We start from the raw sequence: 25,595 nt of genomic DNA on the forward strand, positions 1-25,595 counted from the left end.
TTGTGTACCTTTTAACACCATCAGGTGTCTGCTTAGTATCAGAAACAGGATGAAAACACACTCCAATCTGAGCAAGGCCAAAAGGTAGCCTCTTGTTTATCATATCCAGGCAATTAACATAGTGCTCCAAGGCACCTGTCAAAAGATAAATCAATCATCATGTAAATCTATACTATAAACCCGAATCGTTTTGGTCAATTTATAGACAAATGAATAGTATAATGCTAACACAGCAGTAAGTACAGTAGCATGGAGCTATTAAGGCAGATCCCAATTGACTACTACTTAATTTTAGGTACTTTATCCCTGCTTTTTAGTTTGAAGATTTTCAAATCTACAAGAAAGTTGAAGAACAGTACAATAAATATCTGTTAACCCTTTACCTAGATTCGCCAATTGTCAACATTTTGCCACATTTTTTTTCTTGTCCACCCCAGAACATTCCAACATACACCTCGTAAAATTAAAACTATTCTCTGTACACCATTACACTATAAAATTAATCATATCAAACTTTCATCTAACATATGGTCGATACTCTATTTTCTCCAATTGTCACCCAAAATGCCATTTATTGCTATTCTCTTTCTCCCTAAGTATGGTCAATTCACTGCATTTTGATTAGGTCTCTTTAATCACCTCGACTCTAGCATATTCTCCCTGACTCCTCCTTCTAACTTTGCTTTCAATGACATTGACTTTTGATATGAGCCCAGACCAGTGATAGATTATTGCACATTTAGATCTGTCTGAATGATTCGTTATGATTTAATTTGGGCTAATCATTGTTTAGCAGGAATAAATACTACCCAGTTGGTATGTATGTATGTCTTACTGCATACTATCAGGAGGAACATAATATCAAATTATCTCACGTTTAATGAAACCAGATTTGATCACCTAGTTAAGGTAGTGACATCCATTCCCCATCTTCCACCCAATATTTTAGAATCCATGGATAGTCCTTGTTTGAATTGATTATTATACTGGGGATTACAAAAATCATAAAATGGTGATGTTTCTAATCTATCTTTCCTTCTACATTTATTGCATAGCTTCTGTAAAACCATCAACTTTCTCCACCTCCTCCTTCTACCAGCAGCTACAATTACTTATTTTTTAACACTATGGATTAGATTTTTAATTTTACTTAATGTCTTCAGATCCATTACCATCAATATTTACTTTAATATTCAATTTGTCCCAAACTTAGTCAGTGGACATCTCTTTCAAGTCAATATCTGCGGCCTTTTAACATAAACCCACTAGTCTTCTAGTAATTCTTTGCTTTCTAGCTCCATAAACAGTCCCAAAGTCACCTTTACTTTCTCTGCTCCAGACCTGGAATGAGCCATTTATCCAAGCACTGGTTCCTTTTAGAAACCAAATTCTGGGTACTAGCTGTGCTCATTACTATCGTAATCGCTTCTAGACCCTTTCAATGAAGAGTTAGTTAGGAAATATTTATTTTAAAAAATCATGAGTTCATACTGATAGTCAACCTAAATTTAACATTCAAAGTCTATCCTTGCCTTTTAAAAAATATTTATATCTCTTTTCTCTTACAGTGAAAATCTTGGTTCCTATTAAATCTATCCATCAATCTATTTGCTTTATCCTATACTATATAGGAAATAGCTTTCCTTAGATTACAGCCCATTAAATGACAACACTGTGTTCAAAAATTACTTGATTTGAGATTTCCACTTCTGGTAACAGCCGTTGATAACAAGAAAAGCTGGTCAAGAAACTTAAAAAAAATTTTTTGCTTAAAGACATGGGATTGCTATCAAGGCAGTAAGGACTTGAGGGTCCAAAATCTGGAGAGAAGGGAAGAGCAGAGAGATGAACGCAATATTTAGTGCTGCTTTAAAATCTGAAGCAGCAGAGCTGAGAAGATGAAATACTAAGCAGAGATTTCAGACATTGTATGGTGCTAGGAAGTACAAAACTTTTAGTTCCTGGCTCACAAGGAGCAGGAGCCCTGGTAAACACCTTAGCTGTTCAATGGAGACAGTCAAAGGGCTACACTCTCAGAGTAGAAGTGGAGTGATAAAGACTGAAGCCCAGCCTCAATAAACTTAATCCCAGACTGTATTAAGAAGATATGCTCCCACTCTAGCTCCCTGACAAAAGCCAAAGTAAACCCTCCTAGGTAGAATAAAATGCTGCCCACAGCCTCAACTTATCTCTACAATTAACATACAAATTACCTACAATATCAAGAGAAAAGTCCAAATGACCCAAAGCCCAGAGAAAAACAAATACTATAAACAGACATATGTGACTTATCAGATATAGTTTAAAATGTGATTAATGTGTTCAAGAAAGCTGATAGCAAGATGGAGGTGGGGAGCCTAATGTATGTGTAATTTGTCGCAGGACAGAAGAAAGAGAATGGGGTAGTAACAATATTTGAAGACATAATGGCTGAGAATTTTAAAAAACCATTCCTAAGTAGAGGCTACCACAGTAATTCAGACATGAAATAAAGAGGGCAAGGGCAGTGGGCAGAGAAAAAAATAGCAAACTGGTACTTAGAAGCTAAAACACTAGACAACCTAAAGATTTGGCAAATAAGTAGATTTAAGTTTCTTAAAGGCAAGAAAATGTCTTGCACATGAATAAATGCTTTGATGAATCTAAGAGAACTACGTTTCATTTTCTAATAGGGAAGAAAAGATTGATTTGTTTGGGGACACGGTAATGACCAGTGATTTAACTCCTCCAAAGTAAAACCATCGTGGTATAATTAAAATAGTACAAGTCAAAACTGTCATATTTACTCACTAGTTTAGGTTTGCTTTATTTTATTAATTAAATATTTAAAAGGTCACAACATAGGTACTAATTTTCAGAGAACCACAGACACTGGTTATTTTAAATTACTTCATAAAAAATGGCTTAATGAAAAATGGCAAGGATAGCTTTTGCAAAGATGAGACGCTGTGGCAGCAAGTCTGTCCTGTAAAGAACCTGAATTTTTTTTTTTCAGAATCTCTGCTATCATGTGTTGTTTGACTTTAAAGGCATATGGTGCCCTACAAACACTCACTCAAGAATCACTTACAAAGCTTGAATAGTCCTATTATTCTGTCAACTTAAAAATTACCTAAAGGGCTCTTCAAACAACAGATTGTAGATCAGTTTTCGGTAAGAAAAAATGGCGGAGGGCGTTTTCTTTTTGCTCTAGAAAAAATGAGCTCTTGATTAGTCTATAGTTTGTAAAATTGAAGCCGTTCAACTGTGTAAGTATTTATAAGCATTTTAGTAACAAAGAACAAATAATTCAAACACACGGTTCAATTTAAACACATGGTCCTATACTAAGGCTGCTCAATTAAACTGCAAAATTCTAGGGTTGCCCTGTGAAACCGAGAGCGTTATCAGGTCCTTGGGCCAGATTCTTTAAGGAACAGTAACGGTCCCATGAACCAGTTTTCTCCAGGGCAGCAGCACTGTCAATAAACCCATCTACTTCAAGATGAGAACCAAGTAACTTCCTTTCCCCATAAACAAAGGGCCCTTGCAATTTCCGGAATCGAGCGAGACTGCTTTTCCACCCCAACACTTATTTTGAAGCATGAAATCGTGAAGCATACCGTGAAGAAGGTTCTCCCGTAGCTTCCCAGAAGTTTTTAGTAAGTTCTCAAGATATGCTACTAGTTGTTCCTTACTCAGATCTTTCTGTTGCAAGACTTCCCGTAGCGCTTCTGCAGAAACTAACCTGAAGGCACGGTCCCCGGTCAGCGAAGGGCCGGGTTCTTGGTGGAGGGCGTCTACCGGGAAGACCTGCTCCCGGAACACCACCACCGAAGACCACCATTCTGCCGCCAGGTTCTTCCGCAACTCTATGCCCAAGGGGCCAAAGCCGGGGTGGCACCCGCTCAGAAGAGAATCTCGGCTAAGCTGCCGCTTGATGCCACTGAAGAAATGCCTTTTCTGACAGATGTCCACTAGCGCCTCGCTCCCCTCACCACCTGACTCGGGGGCGTCTCTCGGCTCGCTCCCGCGGGGCAGCTCCGCGTGCGACCTCAAGGGCTCTCTGACGGAGCCGCTTCCTTCAGTCAACTGCTCCGGCTGTCTCCCATTTCCCCGACCCCCAAACCCGGACAGTAGGCACCTGCAGACTTTATGGCAGGTCCTGAAGGCTGCACCAGGGCGCATTGCCCTCGGGAGTTAAAGCACCGTCTCTCCTATTAGCTGGCTGATCCCAATAAACCGCCACAACCATCCGCCCGGGGGAGACCACGCAGGCGCGACGGAAGCGTGCGTGCGGCCAGCCCCGCCCACGGAAGTGCGTCACTGCGTTCAGGCTGCAGCCACCACGAGCCTCCCACCTCTTCTTGCGTCAGTGGGGCCTGGTCCCCACTAATTGGTTATCTGTCCTCATCGACACCAGTAAATACCATTCCCATCTGCTTTTCACTATTCTGCCGTTGCCATTATTGAGTCAGTTTTATCTTCCTTTCCTTTCTCTGCAAGTCAGACATCAAAATACTTAGGTGTTCTGCAAATTAACCATCTAAATAAACCTTCTCAATCTAAATGTCCACAAAAGGAAACCTTGGTTCCCCTTTTAAAAGTTGTAGTCGTTAATGCCGGTTTACAGGCCCAGGCCTTCCTTGCATCTCTACTTAGAAGCTGCTGCTGTCCTGTTCTTTACTGGGGGGTTGCAAGGTGTGAGGTAGGGGCTGTGACGCGGAGGGATGGAATACAGTCCTTCTACATACTGGTGTTCAAAGGGCAGCCCTGGACCAACTGCATCTCCATCATCTGGGAACGTCAGGGAACAAACAGCTGAGAAGGGCCCAGCAGATTTAAACCCTCCAAGGTTAATGCGGAGGCACACAAAACCAAGCACCGGTTAACAAGCCAGTTGTTTAGCCAGGCGACCCTTCCAAACATGCAACAGAATGTGAAAACCCGTTTAAAACGGAGACCCGGGATTCCCTAGCAAGCTTGCGACTTTACATCTCCATTTTAACACTTAGAGCCCTTTAGAAAATTGCCCAAACAGTGGTAAAGTGGTACAGTCCAAATGGAGGAAAATGGCTCATTCCAAAGCTCATGATTTTCACTTTCAGCTTCCCCTTAAGTGGTTAGAGAAACCTTCAAAGATTAACCCATACTTCTATTTTCCGCTAGACTACCTGGAAGAGGCAGTTTATTTAGAGTAGCAGTTTAGCAACTGAATTATCAGAATATGGAGACAGTTAAAATTCATCACGTCTAAGCTGGCAAAGGAAAGGTTCAGAAAATTGTTCAATGCAAGAATGTGTGCAAGTGTTTGCAAAAAACAACAAAAACAAAAAGCCCCAGAAAGTCAAACACTATTGCTGTAAAGTAACGTATTAACTGCAAAGCTAAGCAACGTTTATGTGTTTTCCACACCCAGGAAACACCAGGGAGGAGGCCTACACACAAATAAATGAGAGAGAATGGGGAGAAAAACCACATTTATTAGTTAAAGACAACCACAGGCTGGACACAACACACATGCTAAAAAGTGGACTGTCTTTTAAAATTTACTTCAAAGGTAAATAGATAAATGTTTTCCACAGCCCCACAATCATTTCAATGTGCTTACAAATTAAAAGGCTCATGTTAAGACATTAAACAGTAAAATATGTAATAAATACTCCAACCTACCCCAAAAGCTTCTTTTAAAAGTCATAGTGAATTTGACTAATCATGCTATTGAAAACTGTTCAATTACTAGGAGCTGAACCAGTTTTCAATTTATTAGTCCTAAAAATACCACTCCTTATCCTGCCCCAGAAAAATTCTAGTTTTATATTTGAGATAAGGCATTAACACCAATTAAAGCCTGTTTAATAATTGGAATTTAAATGAAACCTCATGAAGACACCTCCTCTCCTTGCAAAAAAAAATATATGTATCAGACCCACTGGGAAGATGTTCAAGCCTACTTCTAGTCATCATTAAAATGATCAGAAAGGTTGGTGAGCCCAAGTTAAATCTAAAGCTACATGTTGTAAATCTTCTTAGCAAAAAACCCACGTTGACCCTAACAAAAGGAACTGTATTATAGTTACTGTGCTTTTCGTAACATGGCTTCCTCCAGTTTAACCATTAAAGTTTTTCCTTTGCATTCATCTGAGTAAGAATAGACCTTACAGTTTGAAGTCCTCTAGAGTTCCCTGAATTACTGGACATTCATGACTCCCAGAGTGACCTCAGTTAAGAGCCCTAGGAAGCCTGTGAAGACTAGCACTTCTATAATGTCAGCACTAAAAACAAATTCAAATTTAGCTCTTGGCGAACCATCTTAAACGGTAGTCTTTTGACTGTTCAGTATTTCTATAGTTCACAATACAGCCAAGAGCTTAAGTATCATCTCCTGAAGTTAATTTGGAGATTTCCAAATCACAAATTTTGCAAAAGGAACAAAGTCATCCATGTTCTCACACTAAGCAGTCTGTGCGTGGGGCTACAGTTAATTATTCCCTATTATATTCTAGTATCTCATTTCACCATTCTAACAGTTAGATGACTCACCTGATGTTGGGAGGTACTGACAGAAAACCTTTATGCAGTTTAGCCTAAAATTGTTTAACCTAAAATCAACCACATTTTAATCCTTGCCATAAGAATAGATCACTGTTAAGAAGGGCCTTCTGATCTCCCCACTTTCCAAAACTATATTATGAAAAGGAGCAGTCTATTTATGATTCAAAAAAAAAAAAAACAACAAAAACAAAACAAAAACCAACCATCTAAGCCAAGTTTTACATGACATCATATATGTAAAATAAAGTACCATTTCCACTTAATTCAGTCTTCAAATATTTTTTATTGGAAGGCCATGCATTGCCTTCATTTATCGTATTTCAAATCACTGTACATTTACTTTTGTGAAAACACTGCCTGCATTTTCTAGTACAAAAAAAACCTAAAAATTGTTTCAGGAATGTAGAGAAATATCCAACTTAAATAGCGAAAAAGTGCACCATAATTACTGCTGCACTGCAGTCATTTCTGCATTTCCCATGTTTCTTAAATAACTATCTTGTCTGGTAACACACAATATAAAGAGCAATTATGAAAAACAGACATTTACATATACTTCTAAAGTCTTATTGAGAATATCCTGTTGGCATTGGATAACCAATCATAGGTGCAGCTGCAGTAGCAGGATATGCATATGCCTGTTGGTTCATACCATTGTGCATATTTGGAACATTACTCCCATACTGCTGAGTGCTATCATAACCATTCTGATAAGTACCTGTTGGATTACCAGTCCTAAAACTGGTCTGTATACCAGCAGACACAAAATTACTTCCAAAGCTCCCGTTGGTGTAATTTGCAGCACTGTAAACACCATTCTGAGTTTTTGCCCCAAAATCTCTCTTAAGCAGACTAGAGTAACCTCTGTCATAATTTTCCCTGTCTCTAAATGTATTAAATCCACCCCTTTTGCCCGCAGAATATCTGTCCCGACGGTCATCCTTCATGCCTCCTCTACCCCTGGAACGACCTGTTAAGAGAAAAGTTGCAAACCGATTACTTCCATGGCTGAAATCATTACTAACACAGAAGGGATTAGGCAGCTCTACCTGTAAGTATTTTCTAAACTTTGTTCCACACTGAAGATTTTACTCACCCGCCAATCCCACTTAAATGGATTTGTAGACAATTACGTGACCCGAAACTACCAACATTTTTTATCAAAGGTTGGTCTTACCTGAACCTCTGTCTTCGACCAACTGAAGCAATTTGGGATTAATTGCTTGATTAGCTTCACGAAGCACAGAGATAAGGTCGCTCACTTGCTTTATGTTATTAGGTGTAAAGAAAGTGTATGCTGTGCCTGTTTTGGTACTGCGAGCAGTTCTTCCAATTCGATGAATATAATCCTCTGAGGAGTTAGGGTAGTCATAATTGATGACAAATTTCACATCTTCCACATCTGTAAAGTGTTGCAGTGTGGCAAAATAGCAATGTACGGAGTTTTGCACACCACAACAGCCAGACCAAAAATAAAAAGTTAGACAATTGTATTCCCAAGAAGGTATGGGCTGCAAAAAATACAGTTAAAATGGTTATCCATTCTCTGTAGGAATACCATTGAGGTTGAGAGAAGGGGGGGAAAAAACCACACACATCATCTGTATGCCTTATTACCCACCCAATGATGAGCCTGCCAAAAGGACATGTGTATATTTCCTACATTCCCACGTTAGCAAGTCCCCTTACAGATCATCAAGTGACATCTGAATGCTTCTGCGCAGTAGGGCCACTTGAAGGTTCACAGCAACCTCCTTGTGTGCTCATTTTGAGGACCTTTAAACAAAAATGTACGTGGTCCTTCGCATTACACACTTATCAGAAGTTCAAAATTCTGGCCACACTGCTTGTCTTGCCAAGACCTTACAACCGCAGCTGCAAGAAAAACATACCTGTCCCCCAAAAGTTGTTTTTATGCACTGTGTCTCGTCTAGGCAAGCGCTTCCAAGAAGCCAGGATTCACTTGAGAATGTGTCTCTCTCTCTGGCAGGTCTCGACATGACGACTACTGTGTAGGTGAGGGAGGAACTTTCAAAGCACTTTTTCCCACTGACTAAGTGTGAGAAGTTGCTCCTGCTCTAGATCTTATGTGCCAGTACTCACCAATTTGTAAAAGGCTTAGTACCTTTTAAAGCTGCTCTCTCCATTTCAAACTTGAACAAAAATTTCATTGAACATTGAAGTTTGGAAATATTTCTTCGACATTTCAGCAAACTCACTGAAACTCAAAGACCCACAGATCACAGTGAACATTCTGAAACAATGCTGTACCATGGCAGTCATGCAAAGCATGGGACAGAAGAAATACCACGGCAGTGAACTGTGAGGATAACTTCCATTTTTTTCCCCCGGGAGAGAACAGTTTACGGGGCAGAGGTGGTATGTTCTGCCTTTTGAAGATTACTGGCACACTTTCAGCTTTTCACCTCTCTAATCGACTGGAAGCAGCCAGCCGATCACTAGTCCTCCATCCCCCTCGAGTCCTCCGATTGTCATGCCTAGGCCTTGCCACAAAGACTGCACCTTTATATGAAAAAAACTTAGAAAAAATGCAGAGGTTAAAGAAAGCAATAAACTTTCTTTAAAAAGTTATATGGAGATCTTCTGGAAAACCAAGCCATGAATTCGAGTTTGTACTAACCTAGCCCTCTGGAGGCCACATCTGTAGCAATCAGAATAGGAGCTTTTCCATGTTTGAATTCTACAAAAGAACGCATATATATGTAAGATCACTGATGGGAGTGAATTATAGGTTTTGAAGGAAAAAAGAACCCTTCCCTTGCAATACTTACCATTTAGAACCCAGTCACGTTCCTGTTGACTCTTGTCACCATGGATACCCATGGCAGGCCACCTAAATTAAAGAAGTTCTATTAGTAGATTCACATTTAAAATTTCAGATTTTATCAAGGTCAGACCCTTTTAATTTCATTCACTTGAAATAATGTATGTACAGTCTTAACTATACTACCTGTTTATTCCCATCTATAAAACTCAAATCACCAGTGATTACAATTTGCCCCTCTGCTAAACTCAGCTCTAATACAGCTGCTTCAATGGAAGAAGCCCACATACCCATCTCTCCTCATCTTTCTAGTAAGTTCATCACATCTTCTTTTGGTTTCAACAAAAACAATGGTTTTATTCTCCTTCTCACTCATGATCTCTTCCATTAGGCGAATAAGTCTTGGGGGAAAAAAAAAAAGAATTCTGAATTCTAAAAGTTCATGGTTATGGTTAGCAAAATACCAACTTTAATTCACATGGCTGCAAGTCAAAAAGGAAACACCTGCTTAACCTCTTAAATAATTCTACCCTTAGTCTTTAAATAAACTCCAAGACTTTTTTCTATAGGAATTCTGTAAATACAGTGATAACCAATTCCCTGAATGAAGGAAGCAAGACAATTCAGAATGACTTACAGACTTAATTTCAAATTAACACTGATTCCACTCAAGTTAAAGTCACTTTTAAGATAACTTACGCAACTGTGGCTCATATTTGTAAAGTTGTTTTTATAGTTAAGACTTACTTTTCATCCTTTTCTACATCATGACACACATCCACAATCTGAAGAATGTTGTGGTTTGCACTCAATTCTAGTGCACCAATGTTTATATGAATGTAGTCTTTCAGGAAATCTTCAGCAAGCTGTCTTACTTCTTTTGGCCAAGTAGCACTCCACATTAGGGTTTGTCTATCAGGCTAAAGATTTTTTGAATTAAAAAAAAAAAACCATTAGGGAGTCGGGTATAGCTCAGTGACAGAGCACTAGCATGCCTGAGGTCCTAGGTTCAATCCCCAGTACCTCTACTAAAAATAATTAATACATAAAAAACATTATACGTTCTAACAATGAATTTAGAGCCAAGTTTAAAGAAATAAGACATTTAAAGGGCATCTTACTCTTATTTGATCCACAATCTTCCTTATTTGGGGTTCAAATCCCATATCAAGCATTCTATCTGCTTCATCAAGGACAAGGTAGGTGGTTCTCCTTAGATTGGTTTTCCCACATTCTAAAAAGTCAATCAGTCTTCCAGGTGTTGCAATACAAATTTCCACACCTTCAATTAAACACACAAATGTTAACCATCACATCTGTAACTTTTAGCACCATCAGTGACAGGTAACTGATTACTCACCTCTCTCCAAATCACGTATTTGTGGTCCCTTGGGAGCACCACCATAGATGCAAGTAGACTTCAAGCGACATGCTCTACAGTATTCAGCAGCTACTTGCTGTACCTGTTGGGCTAGTTCCCGAGTTGGTGCCAGCACCAAGCACTAACGAAAGAGAAAGTGGAACAGCTTTGAGAAGAGTCCTGGGTTCCAAAGTACTGATTTATTACCGTTATAAAAGCAGATAATTTATTTTGCTGTCCAATACCCAAATAAGCTTTATGTCTCCAGCTAAACGGGATAACTTATGTCTCTAGTTGAAATCACCACAAATTGACTTTTGCTACCTATTCTATGAATCTCTACACTTCTAACCCAAAGTTACAGACTACATATATATACTTACAATAGGTCCATCACCCCTCTCTAGGAATGGCTGATGATTGATATGGACGATGGCAGGCAACAAATACTGTTCAAAGAGGAAAGCAAACAAAAGTTATATTAAAATACTTTTGGTTTAATTCCCAACCCATTTTCTCTAGCACACATCACAGAATAACTCAAAAGCTCTCCCGAACTTACAGACAACGTTTTTCCAGATCCAGTTTGTGCTACCCCAACCATATCCAATCCACTTAGAGCAACTGGCCATCCCTGAGCTTGAATAGCAGTGGGTTCAGTAAAGTTCTGCCTTGCAATCACGTCCATGACATTTGCTGTAATTATTGATAATTAAATAATTATAATGCCAAAAAAATGGAATTTTAAAAAAAGTGACAGAAACTTGCACTTACCAGGAAAGTTCGCTTCATAAAAATTCAGAACTGGCTTTGGGCAGTTGTGACCTCTAACCGTAATTTCCTTGCTTCTTCTGTATGTCTCTACCTCTTGCTACAAGACAAATTATAAAAATACAGCTAAGTCTCACGACAACTCCCCTTAAGTAAAAATGCAACTGACAGGCCCCTAAATGTACAGCTGATTAGCTACTTTAAGATGGCCTTTAAAAATCTGGATCCACACATGAAAACCTCATGTAGGACAAGAACCACCAACCATTCTAAATACAGAAAAATCGAAGTCGTGCCTATCTCCAAAAGTGAGGCATCTCTTCCCCAATAAAACTTACTGGGAAAGCATGAGTTCCTCAAGTTTGGTCATTTGCAAGACATTCCTAGTCACTTTTATTTACTGCAAATTCATTGAGTTATAGCCTGATGAAGCCACATGAAGTTACTCACTGCTGTGCGCCTAGCCAAATCAGGGTGTTCTTGATAAAAATTCTTCTCAAATTTGGGCAGCTCATCAAGATTCCATTTCTTTTTAACCAGTTTCTCCCCAGGGTTTCCAAACTTCTTTCCCGATAAGGGCCCTGCCCTACTTCCTCCAAATCGAGGTGCACCAAACCTAAAATTTAAAAAAAAAAAATTACATCTTAAAACATGTTACAGATTTACCACCCTTGACACATGCTGAAGATCAATGAAAGACTTCTGGAGATGGAAGACTCAGTGCTGTCCTTAGTGATGGCAATTCTCTGAAAACCCACACCACCACATCCTTCTTATTTCCCATGGTACCAAGTACACATTACTGAACCCAAATCAACCACCCGAGATTTACCAGGTCGGAAAACTGCCTGCCCAAGTGCTAGAAGCTCAGATTACAAGGAGAGAGAACAGCTGGATGAGATAGTAAGATACCAGTCTTTCCCACGAGCTTAAGAACTAAACATCTGCGAGAGACAATAAAGAACGAACAAGCTTAACAGCGATGTTATCAGCCATGTTCAAGCAAAGCAGCTTCGGTTTTAATGGATAACGGAGCAGCACAGGCAGAGAGAGAACAAGGAAGGTGGTCTCGGAGACATTTATGCAAACCAGTTGGGAGGAAACCCGCAGAAGGGCTCCCGATCAAGGTAGGAAAATTATATAACGCGAGAATAAAGGAGGAGGAGCTGGAGACAACCGGGGGAGGAGTCCCGGCCCGGGCGGAGTCGGCCGGGCGGCGTTCCCGCTGGGGCGGCGCTTCCCCCTTTGTCTCGCATTTCTCTCTGCGCCACATTTTCTCGACGCTGCCATTTTGAGCTCCTCCGCCGGGCGGGGTAACAAAGGCGCCGCCGCCATGTCCGACGCCGGCATTTTGTACTCGCGGCTCAGCCACATGGCCGCTTCCCGCGGCGCCGGCCATCCTCCTGCCCCCGCCGCATCAACGGCTTCCTAGGCGGCCCCCTCGGCACCCACAGAATTCCCGAGACCCCTAAAACACCTCCCGAAAGGGTGCACCTAACAGCGGCGACTTCGTCCACCTCGAAGCACCGCGCTTTCCTCCCCTCGAAACACGCTCAGAATTCTCCCAACAGCTGCTAAATCGAGGCCGCGATACGCCCTCCCAAACAAAAAGCGATCTTGAGGACCGTTAACAGGGAACTCTCGGTCAGTTTAGAACAAATATCAAAATGGCGCAAACCGTCGACGGAGGAGGCCCAAAGAAAGACAGAAGCAGCCAACCTCCCACCGCCACCCCGCCCCCCGCTACCCTCATCGGCTTCCCATCCCCCACTGCCGGGCCTGACAGGTCAGTTCCCACACTCACCCTCGATCCCGGCCGCGGTCTCGGTCACTCGAATAACCCGACATGGCGTCAATGGTTGCGGTTGGCGGGAAGCGAAGCGGAGAGAACTGGGTGCGACAAGTCGCTGGAATTGGCTTCGACGACGGCGAAGCCTTGCGGGGGCGGCAGCGGTGGAGAGACGGCGATGACAGGAGCAGGAGCTGCCAGGCAAGAGACCGGTGGAAATGAATGAGGTGCCGGCCGCGTCCCGGCAGCCGGTTTTATAGCCTGGACCGCCTCCTCCGCCGCAGAGAATGCTGGGAGCCGCTCTATGACCTAATCACTCCGCCCCTGCGCAGAGGCCGCAACGCCCGTCGGCATTCCGGGATCCGCCATGTTCTCGCCCCTCCCCCCGACCCCTCCCTCAGAGGCGCCGGATTTTCGGTCTTTTCAACGGTGGGCCCCCACCCACCACTGGGTTGCTTCAGTCTGCACGCTCTTGGCTTCACCTTGTTCTCGTCTTCCACACATCAAAGAAGACACCCCGCCCTTTTCCAGGTCCAGCCCAGACAGCAAAATGGACAGCCCCAGTCAACCCACAGTCCACTCGGAGATGTTTACGTCTCCATAGAGCACTCACGCCCATAACCTAGCGATACCGGAAGGCGGGGCCTGACACTGTCACGTGGCTGCCCCCGCCCACCGAATGAACTGTTCGCACTACTTCCACAGTTGGCGTCGGCGGAGGAATACAAAACAAAATAGCTCACCGGAAGTTCCGTGCTAAAGCCTCCAGGAGACCAGCCGGGGCTCCTGGGTCACCCAGACTGTCAAACTCACTCACCCTAGAGCCCCTTAGCGGGGTCTGACAGGAGGAGAATGGTATCTAGAGCCCGCAAACCGCCGCTTTGGCGCGCGCTGCGAAAGGAAGTGCTCCTGTGGTGACCAATCAGCAGCGAGAAGCCGTTTTAACGTCCCTCCCTCTCTCACCCCTCCTTCCCGGCGCTTTGGTGTGGTTCCCCCTCCTATCGGCGCTATGTCTGCGCTCTGCGGCCCTTCCCGGACACCGTCCTGCGCGCGGCGGCCTGGAAGTCCGGCGGCGACGTGCCTCCGCGACATGGCCGGCTCAGAGGCTGGTGAGTCTCGGCCCGGAGCCCCGGTGTGTGTGGACTGAAGTCCAGTGCAAGTCCCCAAACACCCTTTCCCATTTTATCTTGAGGCTTCGGGCGGGTCTGGGCTGCCGGCGGGGCTCGTGACAGACACCTGGTCGTAGTCGGCGGGTTCTCTGGATAGGGTGTCTCCGCCCTGCGCCCTGTCCGCTTCGAGGCTGTCGAGCGCAGTTTTGGGGTGGAAGATAGAAGGGCCCTTCGGCGAGGCCCGTAGCACTCCCGCATCCTGTCTGCAAAAAGAGCAGCCAGAAACTGCTGACTGGTATTTCTTTGAGGAATCCAACTACTGGCGGGCTGCGCTTTTGCATTGTGGGGACTTTGGCCGTGCCAGCAACTGTATTGAACTTTTGGGAACTGGCACACTTAAGATCTGTTGATGCCTTTGCCAAAGCAGAGCAGGGGTGGACTTTTCTCTTTAGTGCTCTCTAGAGTTACCGGCTTTGTCTAGCACCGCTTATGAAAAGCGAATTGATTTGTTTAGGACGCTTTCATCCTTTTCTCCAGGACAGCGTTCAAACCAGTTGTCATGGTTTGGTCAGCTGTGAGTGGGCATGGGCAGAGAGAGAGAGAATGTGCCTTGAAGACAGTCTCACATATACATAAACACACGCATTTATTGCTGGAACATTACTGAAGATAACAAACACAGAATAAAAGAACTTTCCCCTTAATCGTCAGTCATTTAAGGGAACAAATGTTTCAAGCTTTCTAAATTACCTGTGGTCAAGAAATTCGTGAAATAACTTTGTTAATCCCAACAATATCTGGGGTAAGGGGGCTGATAACACTGGAAACTTCGACCATATTGGTAATGTGGTAGCTCTGAATTTGGAGACGTTTCTGTATACTCCCATATTTGCCTTTCATATACATCAAATATAATTTTTAAAAAAGCTTAACAAATGCAGTAGTGCTGGTTTCATTACTCCAGTTCTTAACAGCGTCAGTTAATCACCACCTATTTGGGCACCAGAGAAATTCCAACTTGCACAAGATAATTGGGTAAAAACATGACTAATGCTACTGGGAATTTGAAGCAACATCGATTAACAAGTTAGTAGTAATCTCAGATTATCATTAACAAGCCATCTTGTTCATGACGTAATATTTCTGTTTACTTGTAAATATGTTTTAAATGAAAAGACCTATGTATGGCTTGTAAAATAAGAACTATGATAAATACTTTAAGATTTTAGGTTGCAATAGTAAAAATTGGATTTGAATTATAGTTTTGACTACATTGAAATTGTAGCATTCTGAAAATCACCCCAAGAATTTAAATACATCTTTTCAAAAATCATGCCCAGGAGGGCCTTGGAAATTCTCTAATAGTCAAATTCCTTATCTTCTACAGAATTCAATGTCCCTTTTTGTGGGAGTTGTTTTTTAAGTGAATGTATATAACTTTCTCTGATACTATTTAAGGCTGATCTTTTCCCTTTCCCAACAGAGTGGGTAACCATTGCCAATAATCTTCTTTTGAAATGTCATATACATCTCAGGATTCGAGAACTAGAAGATTGTGATGCTAATGTTTTTATTGCTCTTTATCAATCCATTTTGGGAGAAAAGGTACCAGGTAAGGTAACTAAAAAGTGAAAGTAATAGTGTCCTAGGCTAGAAATTTCTAGTGCCTTTAGTTAGAGCTTGTAGTATATATAAGATCTAGAGTCTTCTCTTTTGTCTACATCTTATTTCTATCTAAATGTTGCATTCATTGATTTAAAGTATACCTTATGAGACCTACCCATAATAACAGCTTTGGTTCTCAACTATTTAATCATGCCCAGTGCTGTCAAAGTCACACCCTTTCTGTAAATGCACTTTTGCATGTTCTAAAATGGACTGGAATTTGGAAACTTGTTGAGTCCTGGTACTTAACCAATTATATAGATAAGAACTGGTGTTTGTATTATGTCCCTGGTTAAATATCTCAGAGTCATTATCCAGCAGTTTCCTCTGCTGCTTCTGTTTCTTTGTATAATTTATAGCCATTTAGCATCTGTAGTCTCTCTTTTTGCTCTATTACTGTGAGTCAGTGCCCCCTTCACTTTCGGGAATAATGGGATGGCCTCTAGCTGGTACCGTTAATGCTAGTCTCAACCCTCTTGAGAGTTCAGAGGCGTGTAGTTATTAGACCAGGCTTTTACAATACTTTTTTTATTCTTCCCCCAAACACTCGACTTCCTCAAATACCAAACTCCAAATTTAAGTTGATAAAATCTTTCTGCACTCTGGTCTGTACTGATCTTTTAAACTTTTATGCCAATAATTCTAATAGGCTGCCTTAACAGGATGTACAAGAACCCTCCTTTCACACTTCTTGTGGGTTTTTTTTCTCTCATGGAAAGCAGCCCATGTTAATGGGTTGAAGTCTCACCTCATGTATTGCCTCCCTTTTTAGCGTATTAGCATCTCCATGAATTTAGGGACCTCTTTTTCTTTATTATGGTGCTTATTTTAGAGCATTTTTACATGTGTGATGGTTGGATAAATATTTAACCATATTCAGTCAATAAATACCCAACCAATAAAGGTTTTACTGTGTGGAATTCAGGCTCTATTTATCTATACTTGATAGCCTGCTCTGTTTGGGCCGAGCTTACTTTTGTAGCAGTTGACCTTACTAAGAGGCCTGATCAGAGACAGAGATGGAAACTTGGACTCTGGTAGTTGCAAAATTACGTAGTTTTCTTCCCACAGACCTCATAGCTATTCCCAGGAATCAAGAAGATGAAGCTCACAATGTACAAGCAGTAATTGATTCACTGGCTTTGGATTACCTGCAGATCAGCTTGTCTCACATAACAGGTTAGTATATACTTAACATTAGATAACTTTGCATTTTACTAAAATAATTTGTTAGGTAGAACCCTAGACTTTGTTTAACCAAATGAGTAAGCTTGTGAAATAGACTAACCAGCAAGACTGAGTCAAGACAGTTGACTGGTATAGTTAAGGCATCCATCCTTGAGAGCTTTTCCAGGAGAGTCAAACACTGAGTTTGAGTTTGCAATGCCTGAGATACAAAAATCCTAGCTGGTAGTTTGAGGTATGTTTTTCTGTTGGTGTTACTTTAAAGCTGCCTTGCTCCTTGTTTGTAGTAGCTAAAAAGTAGAAACACTTAAATACCCATTAATGGGGACAGGTTAAATAAATTATCATAGCTCCATATAGGGCACTACCCTGTAGCTGTAAAACATGATTGACAATGCTCTTTATGTACAGTGTTCCTTGTTAGTGGATAATCCTGGGGTTTCCCTGTTCTTGTGCAATTTGGAATGGCTTTATTGCCCTAGTAGGGCAATTTCTGGTATTTGTACTTACTGTATAAACATACTATATACCAAGGATGTGTCTGTTTGTAGAACTTTTTAATGCCGAGCTACCCCTGACAACTTATACCTACCCCATAGAACGTTGCAAAACTGCTTACCTCTTCCAGTAGACTGCAAAGCAACTTTTTACTCCTTATGAGCTGTTTAAGGCAGTTTCTCCTGCATGGTGAAGCACTGCATTCTGGAGGGCAGTCTTAGTTGCTGGGTTGGCAGAATACGCTCCCTATCCTGGAAACCAGAAGTCCTGGGTATGTCCTTGGGGTATGCTTGTGTTATCTTGTTAAGCTAGAAAACAGGGCTTAAAAACAAGATTTGTTTAATTGTTTTAAACAGAAAAAAAATTGCTCAAACATTGACTAGCTTTACTAGTAGTGTTGTAAAATATCAAATTTCTGGTTTAGGCTTGTTTTGCATCATGACCGAGGTTATGAATGGCTAGATTATCTCAAATACAGAATTTCTACTCTGCCTCTCCCATACTGGTTTGAACTCATGCCAGTCATGATCTCCCAAGGGACAACTCAAGTGTCTCAGGAGTTAGGTTCCATCCATACCTGATGTTGACGGGAGTCCATTTTAGGTGGCATTAAGCATGTCAAGTTTCCATGCTTTTGCCAGCTCATTTCTTGTCAACATTTCAATTAATTTATCAAAAATCTATGATAAGCCAGGTACTGTGCTAGGAACACTTTAAAGATTAGTTTGTAGATATAAGGTGGATATGGTGGGAGGTAAGATGAGAGAGGTTGGGGGTGAAGTAAGATTAAGAAGGGTTTTATAAGCAGGGAGCCATGGTTGGTTTTTAATTTAAAAATATCATGAGCTATACAAAGTGAATAGGAGTTAACAAATTAAAAAAATTAGGAATTGTGGATGAAAGTACCCCAGCAAGGTTTTTGGTTTTGTTTTGTATTTCTCTACTGCTGTTGTCTTCAGGTCAAACCACTGTCTAGAAGTAGGATCCCGTAATCTGAAACTGTGTTCCCAACTGCAGTTTTTTTTTTTTTTTAACCAGCCTAATAAAGTTGTGCTTAGTTGCTTTGTATTTTGGTATAGATCTTAGAGAATCTTTTCTTAAGGCCACATATTTTGCTTCTTGAGAGATGAAGGACTATGCCAGTGAATTATCAAACATACTATTCAAGATTATCCCCTTTGTTTCTTCAGATATAATTAAGCTTCAAATAATCAATAATGTTTTTAATATTTATAATATCATTGTTTCTCCTGGATTAGTTTATAATCATCGTATTTTGAACAATATTTTCACAGTGCTATATCCATTTCAAAAACATGAGGCTTTCAATTTCTTGGTTAATTTTTTTAATAGCTCTGTATTCTGTGTTCAGGAGAAAATATAGTGAAAGGAGATAAAGAATCTATTAAGAATCTTCTAGAAATATTTGATGGGTTGCTGGAGTATCTTACAGAACACATCAGTGAAACATCTCACGAGAAAAGTAAGTTTAAGAATAAAAATTTGGTTTGGTTTATAGTCTATGTTATGTCCCTTTTTGCCTTTTATCCTTTTGCCTATTTTTATTCATAAGAATTAGAATCACTAATACAGTATATCTAATACATTTTATTGTAAAGTAAATTTCAGTTCTCCATGTTCCATGTGCTTGAAAACTCTCTCCTAGACTGTCATCATGTCCTATGTCAATTTGGAAGTTGCTTGTAAATTACTTTAAAGCTAATCTATAATAGAAAGCTAAATTCTGGCTAAAATTGCTTGTTGTCCTATTACATGAAATTACTTACTTCAGAATTTCCTATATTAGAACTGCCATTTCTGTTACAAATTTGAATAGTACAGAGGCATCAGCAAGAAGAGTTGGTTTGTTTCTGTCTTCAGCCTACACTTAGGTTTGTGACATCCTGGATATTTTTTATTTTACTCCTTAAGTAACTCAGTTCCCCAGGTTGTAATAGTTTATTGTGTGAAATTTTGAGCTTATGTTTTTTATGATAATTTAACGATTATTATGGCCGTATTATTTTCCAAAAGAGTTGTGGTATTTAAACTGGATCAGCAGTGTATCAGAGCTATTCATAATCTTTGGCTCCATTAATCCAATTTCTAGGGATTTGTTCAAAGGAAGTAATACCAAAAAAAGTTAGATGCTTGAAGGTCTTCATGCAATGCTATTTATCGTATTGCAAAAATTTTAAAAATCCTATATGTCTTAATTTTTGATTGGTCAGGTAAATAACACTGTATATCATGGTTGGAATAATATATGACCCATTTGAGAATTGGTTTGCTATTATTGTAAAATTATCCAAAACAAGTTTTCAGTAGCAATAGCAGTTAATATAAATTCTAATACAAATGAAGACAAAAAAAAAAATTGGGCTAGGCTTGTCATTCCTAATTCTTGTATTGTTGATGGTGAGATCTATGCTGTGATTATAATGTCTGAAATTAATCTTAAACTTTTTAGTCAGAGATAGTTTTCTAACTTTTATCTTTGTTGCTGAAAAGATTTAAAAGCTTACAGAGGTAAGTCCTGGAAGGAAAGATTGAAAGGCTTGCCACACTGGATATTTCTTTTTCTGTTTCAAAAACTTTTTGAGTTTTGAGTGTTTAATATATATTAAATACCAACATAGGTACTCTGGGAAGAGTCAAAGCTGCATGCCATGTTTATGGCTCTTAAAGGAATCTAAACTCAAGTCAGGGAGACTGCCATAAGTAAATAGAATAAAAACATTGTAGGAAAAGGAGGGCGGGGAATGACATGTAAAACTCACCTAATTCAAGGCTTCCAGTAGATATTTCGATGCGCTGTGACTTTTTAATCATTTTAGCAGCCAAGAGTAGGAGGAAGAAAACCACCTGTAAGAGATTAATTTGAAGTGCTCTAATGACAGAGGCGGTTTTTACAGTGTAGTGGTTGACCTCAGGTAGGGAGGGATGATGGGCAATGGAAATGGAGGGAGGAGGACAGACCTGAGAGGTATTTACAAGTGAGCTGGGGATGATGAAATGCTCAGGGAGGGGACCTTCGCAGGGGGAGGTCAGTAGTATGTGCTAAGCTTAGTGCTGCTTGTAGGGAGTTGCCCAGATGGGGGCTCCCTATGTGGTAGTACCATAGTGGATAATGTTTTCTAAAATCTGATATTCACCTTTGCAGGTCCAGGTTTCTATAGCAGTATTTACCTAGAGTTGACCAGAATCTTCAAAATGCCAGTTAGTAATGGGAAATAAATCTTTATTACCACTAGTCATGTCAGGTATGCAGTTTCTTCCTGGTACCTGAGCTAGCATTATCATTTACCACTTAAGAGCAAGGGATTAGAAGGCCGACTGTGGGCCAGTTGCTGCCCCTCACTGTGTAACCGAGTTTTGTCCCTCACTGTATGGCTGAAGCTCTCTAAGCCTCAGTTTTCTCCTCTGAAATTTTCTCACGGTTGTAATGAAGGTTGAGTAAGTAGATACATATAAATAGTTTAGTACTGAGCCTAGCCCAGAGTAAATACACAGTGAATATTGATTAATGTTAAAATATTGCTTGGTGAATATAGAAATAGAAAAAAGTGAAGGTGGATGCTTAAACAGGAAATCCCTAGAAGTGGGATGGAAATCCAGTGGATCGATCTGAATTGTAGGAGGTTTCACCCACATAGCACTCCCCTAGTGCATTACAGACGCTGTGAAAGTGTATTTCTCAAGTATATTAGGGTAGAAAGTAGAGTGATAGTCTTAAGGAAAATTTCATCCACGTCTTGATGTGGTCTCACTCTGAGGCTAGGGCAAGATTGTCTTGGAGCTTGAGGTAGGCTAACACAGTCATGTTTTTCTAAGCCACGCCCTAGTCATCTTGCCTCAAACATCCCTTACAGGTAAAGAGGTTTAAAAAGTAATAAATGAACCTATCACCTAGCTTAAAAAAATAAAACACTACTAATACAACTGTAGACGCTGCTTTTAAAGCAATACTTATGTTGCTTCTTTGTTATCCAGCTAGTACATGCTCATTGCAGGTAATGATTTGGTTCTTAATTTTACTTTCACAAGAGCCCAGTTTACCAGGAAAAGGTTGAGGGTACTTTACTGTCCTTCCCTCTGGCCACCCCCTGTAGAGAAACAGTTGCATTAACTTGAGGTTTCCTTTGTGTTGTTTTTAATCTGTTCTGAACAGGTGAAACTGGACAGAGTTTTAAAGAAACCTATCAAGGAGAACCTTTGGAAGAGCCAGAAAGTACTAAAGAATCCAGATCATCATGGAAAAGAGTTTCTTTTGAGAGGTAGCACTCAATGTCAATGAATTTAATCAAAACAAGTTATGCTTTTCCTTCTACTAAGAATTAAAATTGCACACCATGTATCAGAATGACAGCAAAACAAAACAAAAAACAAAGCTAATGTGAAAATTTTACTAACTTCTCGTATTTTAGACCTCCCTAAGGGGGTTTTAAGACCCTCGAGCTGTGTATAATACTTCATTCTCAGCACTAACCGCCTACTTAATTTAAAATTTTTCCCTTGATCATCAAAGTAGTTTATGTTCCTTGCAGAAAACTTGGAAAGTGCAGAGAAGTAAAAAAGAAGCAAAAAAAAGAAAAGATGAACTCTCATTCAGAAGTAAATAGCTGCTTGTTAACATTTTGTTGTCCTTTAGTCTTTTTACTGTGTTTTTCTTTTTTGGATTTAATCATACTGTTTATATAATTTTATTTCTTGCATTTAAAAATTTAACTCACAAACCGTTTCCCTAAGTTGATAAACTCTGAAATCATTTTTAATCCCTGTATAACATACCATTCATATGGGTGCGTTATAGTTTACTAAACCACTCCTGTAGGTGTTTTTGTGTTTTTATATTATTTTTTTAATGTGGTACATACCTTTGTTCTTTCTCCACCCTCCTCCCACCCATATCTTTAAGTTACATTCAAAGACTTGAATATTATAAGGCTATTAAAAGTCACCAAATTGCTTTCCAAAAAGGCTGTGACTATTTATACACCCACCAGCGGTATAAAAGTGCTAGGTTACAGTGCCCTCATGAACCAGTATCAATGACCAATATCAGAGTTATAAAATTTGTGCTACTTTCATAGGCAAAATAAAGTGTCCTTAGAGGTTTGATTGTATTTCTGATAAGCAGAGGTTGAACATGATGCTATGACTTTCTTTTAAATATCTGATTATCAGTTTTTTAATGGAGTTTGTCGTGGTTTGAAAAGCACAGGTGAAGCCTTGTTTAGAAATAGTACATTGTGGAAAGTGTGTCTTAAAGGGAGACCATCGTAAGATGAATTGTCTTTATTTTTCATTATTAGATTTTTTAAAAAGTGCAAAAATGAAACTACAGGGATATTTAATGAATTAATACCCTACTCAGTTCCCTTCACTTCCACACTCTTAAAGTAACCAGTGTTTGTTGTTCTCTGTGTGTATTCTCGTATACATTTAATTTTTGACACTTTATACACAGCTTTTTCCACCGTACATATGTCAGTCAGAACAAAACAGATAAACAGCAACAAGGTGATAAGCAGCAGAAGGGAAAGTCTCTTTTCTGCACACAGCAGTGAGCACTCTGAATACCCACAGGCAGGCTGCTTAAAGCTGCTCTCGGGGTCCTCACAGAAAGGGCCGTCTGTGGTCAGGCCAGGCCCTGAGTAAGTGAGGGAACTCTTTCAGGTGCTCCTTGTCCTCTGAAGCCTTGGGCCCTTCTTGGGATGGAGATGAAGCAGAATCTGCTGGTGAAATAATTAGACTTGGAGACACAGCACACACGTTTTCTCTAAGAAGTAATGGTGAGTAATTAAACTTTAAATATCATTTATTGTTATTCAGTGTACAGCTATGAAAATGTAAATAGTTATACTTAGGCGTGTTTAAAGTTTTCATTTGTTTGTTTTGTTTTCATATTCTTCTTTATTTTTTTTATTGAAGTACAGTCAGTTATAATGTGTCAGTTTCTGGTGTACAGCACAACGTCCCAGTCATGCATGTATGTACATATATTGGTAGGAGTGTTTAAAGTTGAGAAGAAAGGGTCCTAACTGGACATCAGAGTTGAAGTTCTACAATACCACTATTACCTACTAAATAGGAACAGTTGTCCAAAGTGAGTCAAGTGGAGGCCCAGGCACATGGGCAAATAGGTGGATGCAAATTTGTCATGTAACATGCAGGACTTGATACTTTGGGAAGAAAATTCTGGATGCAGCTTAACAGCCTGATTATACTCAGGATACCCCTGAAGTGCAGTTCCCTGAGCTGGGTGACTCACTTTTTTTATGGTTTCAGCCGAGTCTGTACATCCAGTGGCAGTTTTCCTTCCAGGCTTCAGGCCATATCCCAGTCTCCTGCTTATGCACAATAAGCCTGAATATCTTTCAGGCCCGTTTTGAGCCTCTCACCTTTCCCTACTCCAACCAGTCACACTCCCTGCTCTTCCCACCTTGATTGCCTTGCTCTTCTCTTGTCTTCTTGTTGTTTCTTTTGTTGGGATTCTCTTTCTTTCTGTTCTTGGAAAATCCCCTCTATACATAGCCCGGCTTCTGAGTCTCTGTATTCATATAGTGTGGCCTTTTCACCTTATTTCAGTACCATCATTCTCACATTGCACGGTAACTTTGAGTTTGTCTATTATGTAAACTGTGAGTTCCAGGGACAGTAGCCACCTCATATTGGTTCAGCAAATACTTACTTAGTGTCTTCCCTATGCCAGTCAGTGGTGATACGGTGGTAAACAAAACAGACACAAATCCCTTCTGTCATAGAGCTTACATTCTAGCTGTGGAGACAGTCAATAAACAAGACAAATAACGAAATATATGATAAAATTATTCAGCTGAATTTTCTTATTCATCATAATTGAAATTAGCAAAACATCAGGCCCACAGTAAGTATTTTTTTGAATGTTTGAACAAGAATGCTAGAGTAGAATGAAGTACATTAAATTTTGCCAATCAGGTGGGCAACACTGTCATCAAGACCCTGCTACTGGCTGTGTGACTTTGGATATGATCCTTTTCTGAACTCCTGTTTCTTCAAGTATGAATTTAAAGAGTTCAATTAAACCAACTCTGAAATCCTTTTCAGCATTAATACTCTGATTCCAAGAAATAGACACTCCATTCCAAAGAATTACGTTTGAACCTAAGTCTGGAAGTTCAGAGAGTTGACCAAAGACATGAACTTGCCACAGGGATGGGCGAAGTAGTGGAATGACCAGACTGTAGGTAATGCAGGAATGTTTCTTGAAGGCAGAGAGTCAGATGGAAGGGAATGGGGATTTTAAAAATGGTGTTCTGTAATAGCAAGTGCCATGTACAGAGGTTCCACCTGTAAAAAGTGAATTAGTTGTTTTCAGATTTTAACTATTCAGATTGTAATGCAATTAAAGCAAAGGAGGAAAAGTTGAGAGTAAAGCTAGGCTAAGGTGTTTGGGTTTGATGTTCTATGGTAACTTCCTTTTATAGTTGAATTTAAGTCATCAGATAAGTGTCATCATACACATTTATAGACATTTCATTTAGGCTTTAATTCCAGGATTATAAATCTTTCTTTTTTACTGTAATATAGGTAACATATAGTATTGTATTAGTTTTACAGGTGTATGATACAATGATTTTATATTGATATGTATTGTGAAAAGATCACCACAATATGTCTCATTAACATCTGTCATCACAAAGAAATTTTTTTCTTCTGATGAGAACTTTTAAAATGTACTGTCTTAGTAACTTTCAAATATACAATACAGTATTTTTTCTTAAAAATTTTTTTATTGAGCTATAGTTGATGTACAGTATTATATAAGTTGTAGGTTACACTCCTTTATAGTTATTATAGATACTGGCTGTATTACCTGTGCTATGTAATATGTCTTCATAGCTTATTTATTTTCTA

At 40.0% G+C, this 25,595-nt stretch overlaps 3 protein-coding genes across 10 annotated transcripts in view; 1 reads left to right on the top strand and 2 right to left on the bottom strand.

Annotated features, from left to right (window-relative positions):
• POLG2 (DNA polymerase gamma 2, accessory subunit) overlaps positions 1-4,318 on the bottom strand; it is a 66,367-nt gene extending 62,049 nt beyond the window's left edge. For all 3 annotated transcript variants that reach the window (XR_012059791.1, XM_072939424.1, XM_006199318.4), the window contains exons 1-2: positions 3,603-4,318; positions 9-135 (exon numbers count right to left, since the gene is read on the bottom strand). Coding sequence is in view for 2 of the 3 variants with exons in the window: in XM_072939424.1 (XP_072795525.1) it covers positions 9-135; positions 3,603-4,167 (692 nt within the window). In the remaining variant the exon portion in view is untranslated. The remainder of the gene's footprint in view (positions 1-8; positions 136-3,602) is intronic.
• Positions 4,319-6,797: 2,479 nt separating this feature from the next.
• On the bottom strand, positions 6,798-14,193 carry DDX5 (DEAD-box helicase 5). Of its 4 annotated transcripts, none has more exons than XM_015235204.3 (14): positions 14,057-14,193; positions 13,255-13,433; positions 11,901-12,066; positions 11,454-11,550; positions 11,242-11,375; positions 11,063-11,128; positions 10,680-10,821; positions 10,441-10,601; positions 10,067-10,239; positions 9,610-9,720; positions 9,327-9,388; positions 9,176-9,235; positions 7,712-7,936; positions 6,798-7,504 (listed from the first exon to the last, which is right to left on the bottom strand). In XM_015235204.3, the coding sequence occupies exons 2-14, from the start codon at positions 13,296-13,298 to the stop codon at positions 7,101-7,103; spliced, it is 1,845 nt and encodes a 614-aa protein (XP_015090690.1). In that variant the 5' UTR covers positions 13,299-13,433; positions 14,057-14,193; the 3' UTR covers positions 6,798-7,100. The 4 variants fall into 4 exon arrangements, with proteins under 4 accessions (XP_015090690.1, XP_015090691.1, XP_006199381.1 ...); XM_015235205.3 differs by having other exon boundaries at positions 13,983-14,108; XM_006199319.2 differs by lacking the exon at positions 14,057-14,193 and adding an exon at positions 13,722-13,876.
• The window catches only part of CEP95 (centrosomal protein 95), a 33,426-nt gene continuing 21,953 nt past the window's right edge, over positions 14,123-25,595 (top strand). For all 3 annotated transcript variants that reach the window (XM_015235201.3, XM_006199320.4, XM_072939422.1), the window contains exons 1-6: positions 14,123-14,348; positions 15,832-15,960; positions 17,085-17,192; positions 19,069-19,179; positions 21,868-21,973; positions 23,376-23,491. In XM_015235201.3, the coding sequence (XP_015090687.2) occupies positions 14,249-14,348; positions 15,832-15,960; positions 17,085-17,192; positions 19,069-19,179; positions 21,868-21,973; positions 23,376-23,491 (670 nt within the window). In that variant the 5' untranslated portion in view covers positions 14,123-14,248. The remainder of the gene's footprint in view (positions 14,349-15,831; positions 15,961-17,084; positions 17,193-19,068; positions 19,180-21,867; positions 21,974-23,375; positions 23,492-25,595) is intronic.

Source organism: Vicugna pacos, chromosome 16, assembly GCF_048564905.1.
Source record: "Vicugna pacos chromosome 16, VicPac4, whole genome shotgun sequence".
Classification (NCBI taxonomy): Eukaryota; Metazoa; Chordata; class Mammalia; order Artiodactyla; family Camelidae; genus Vicugna; species Vicugna pacos.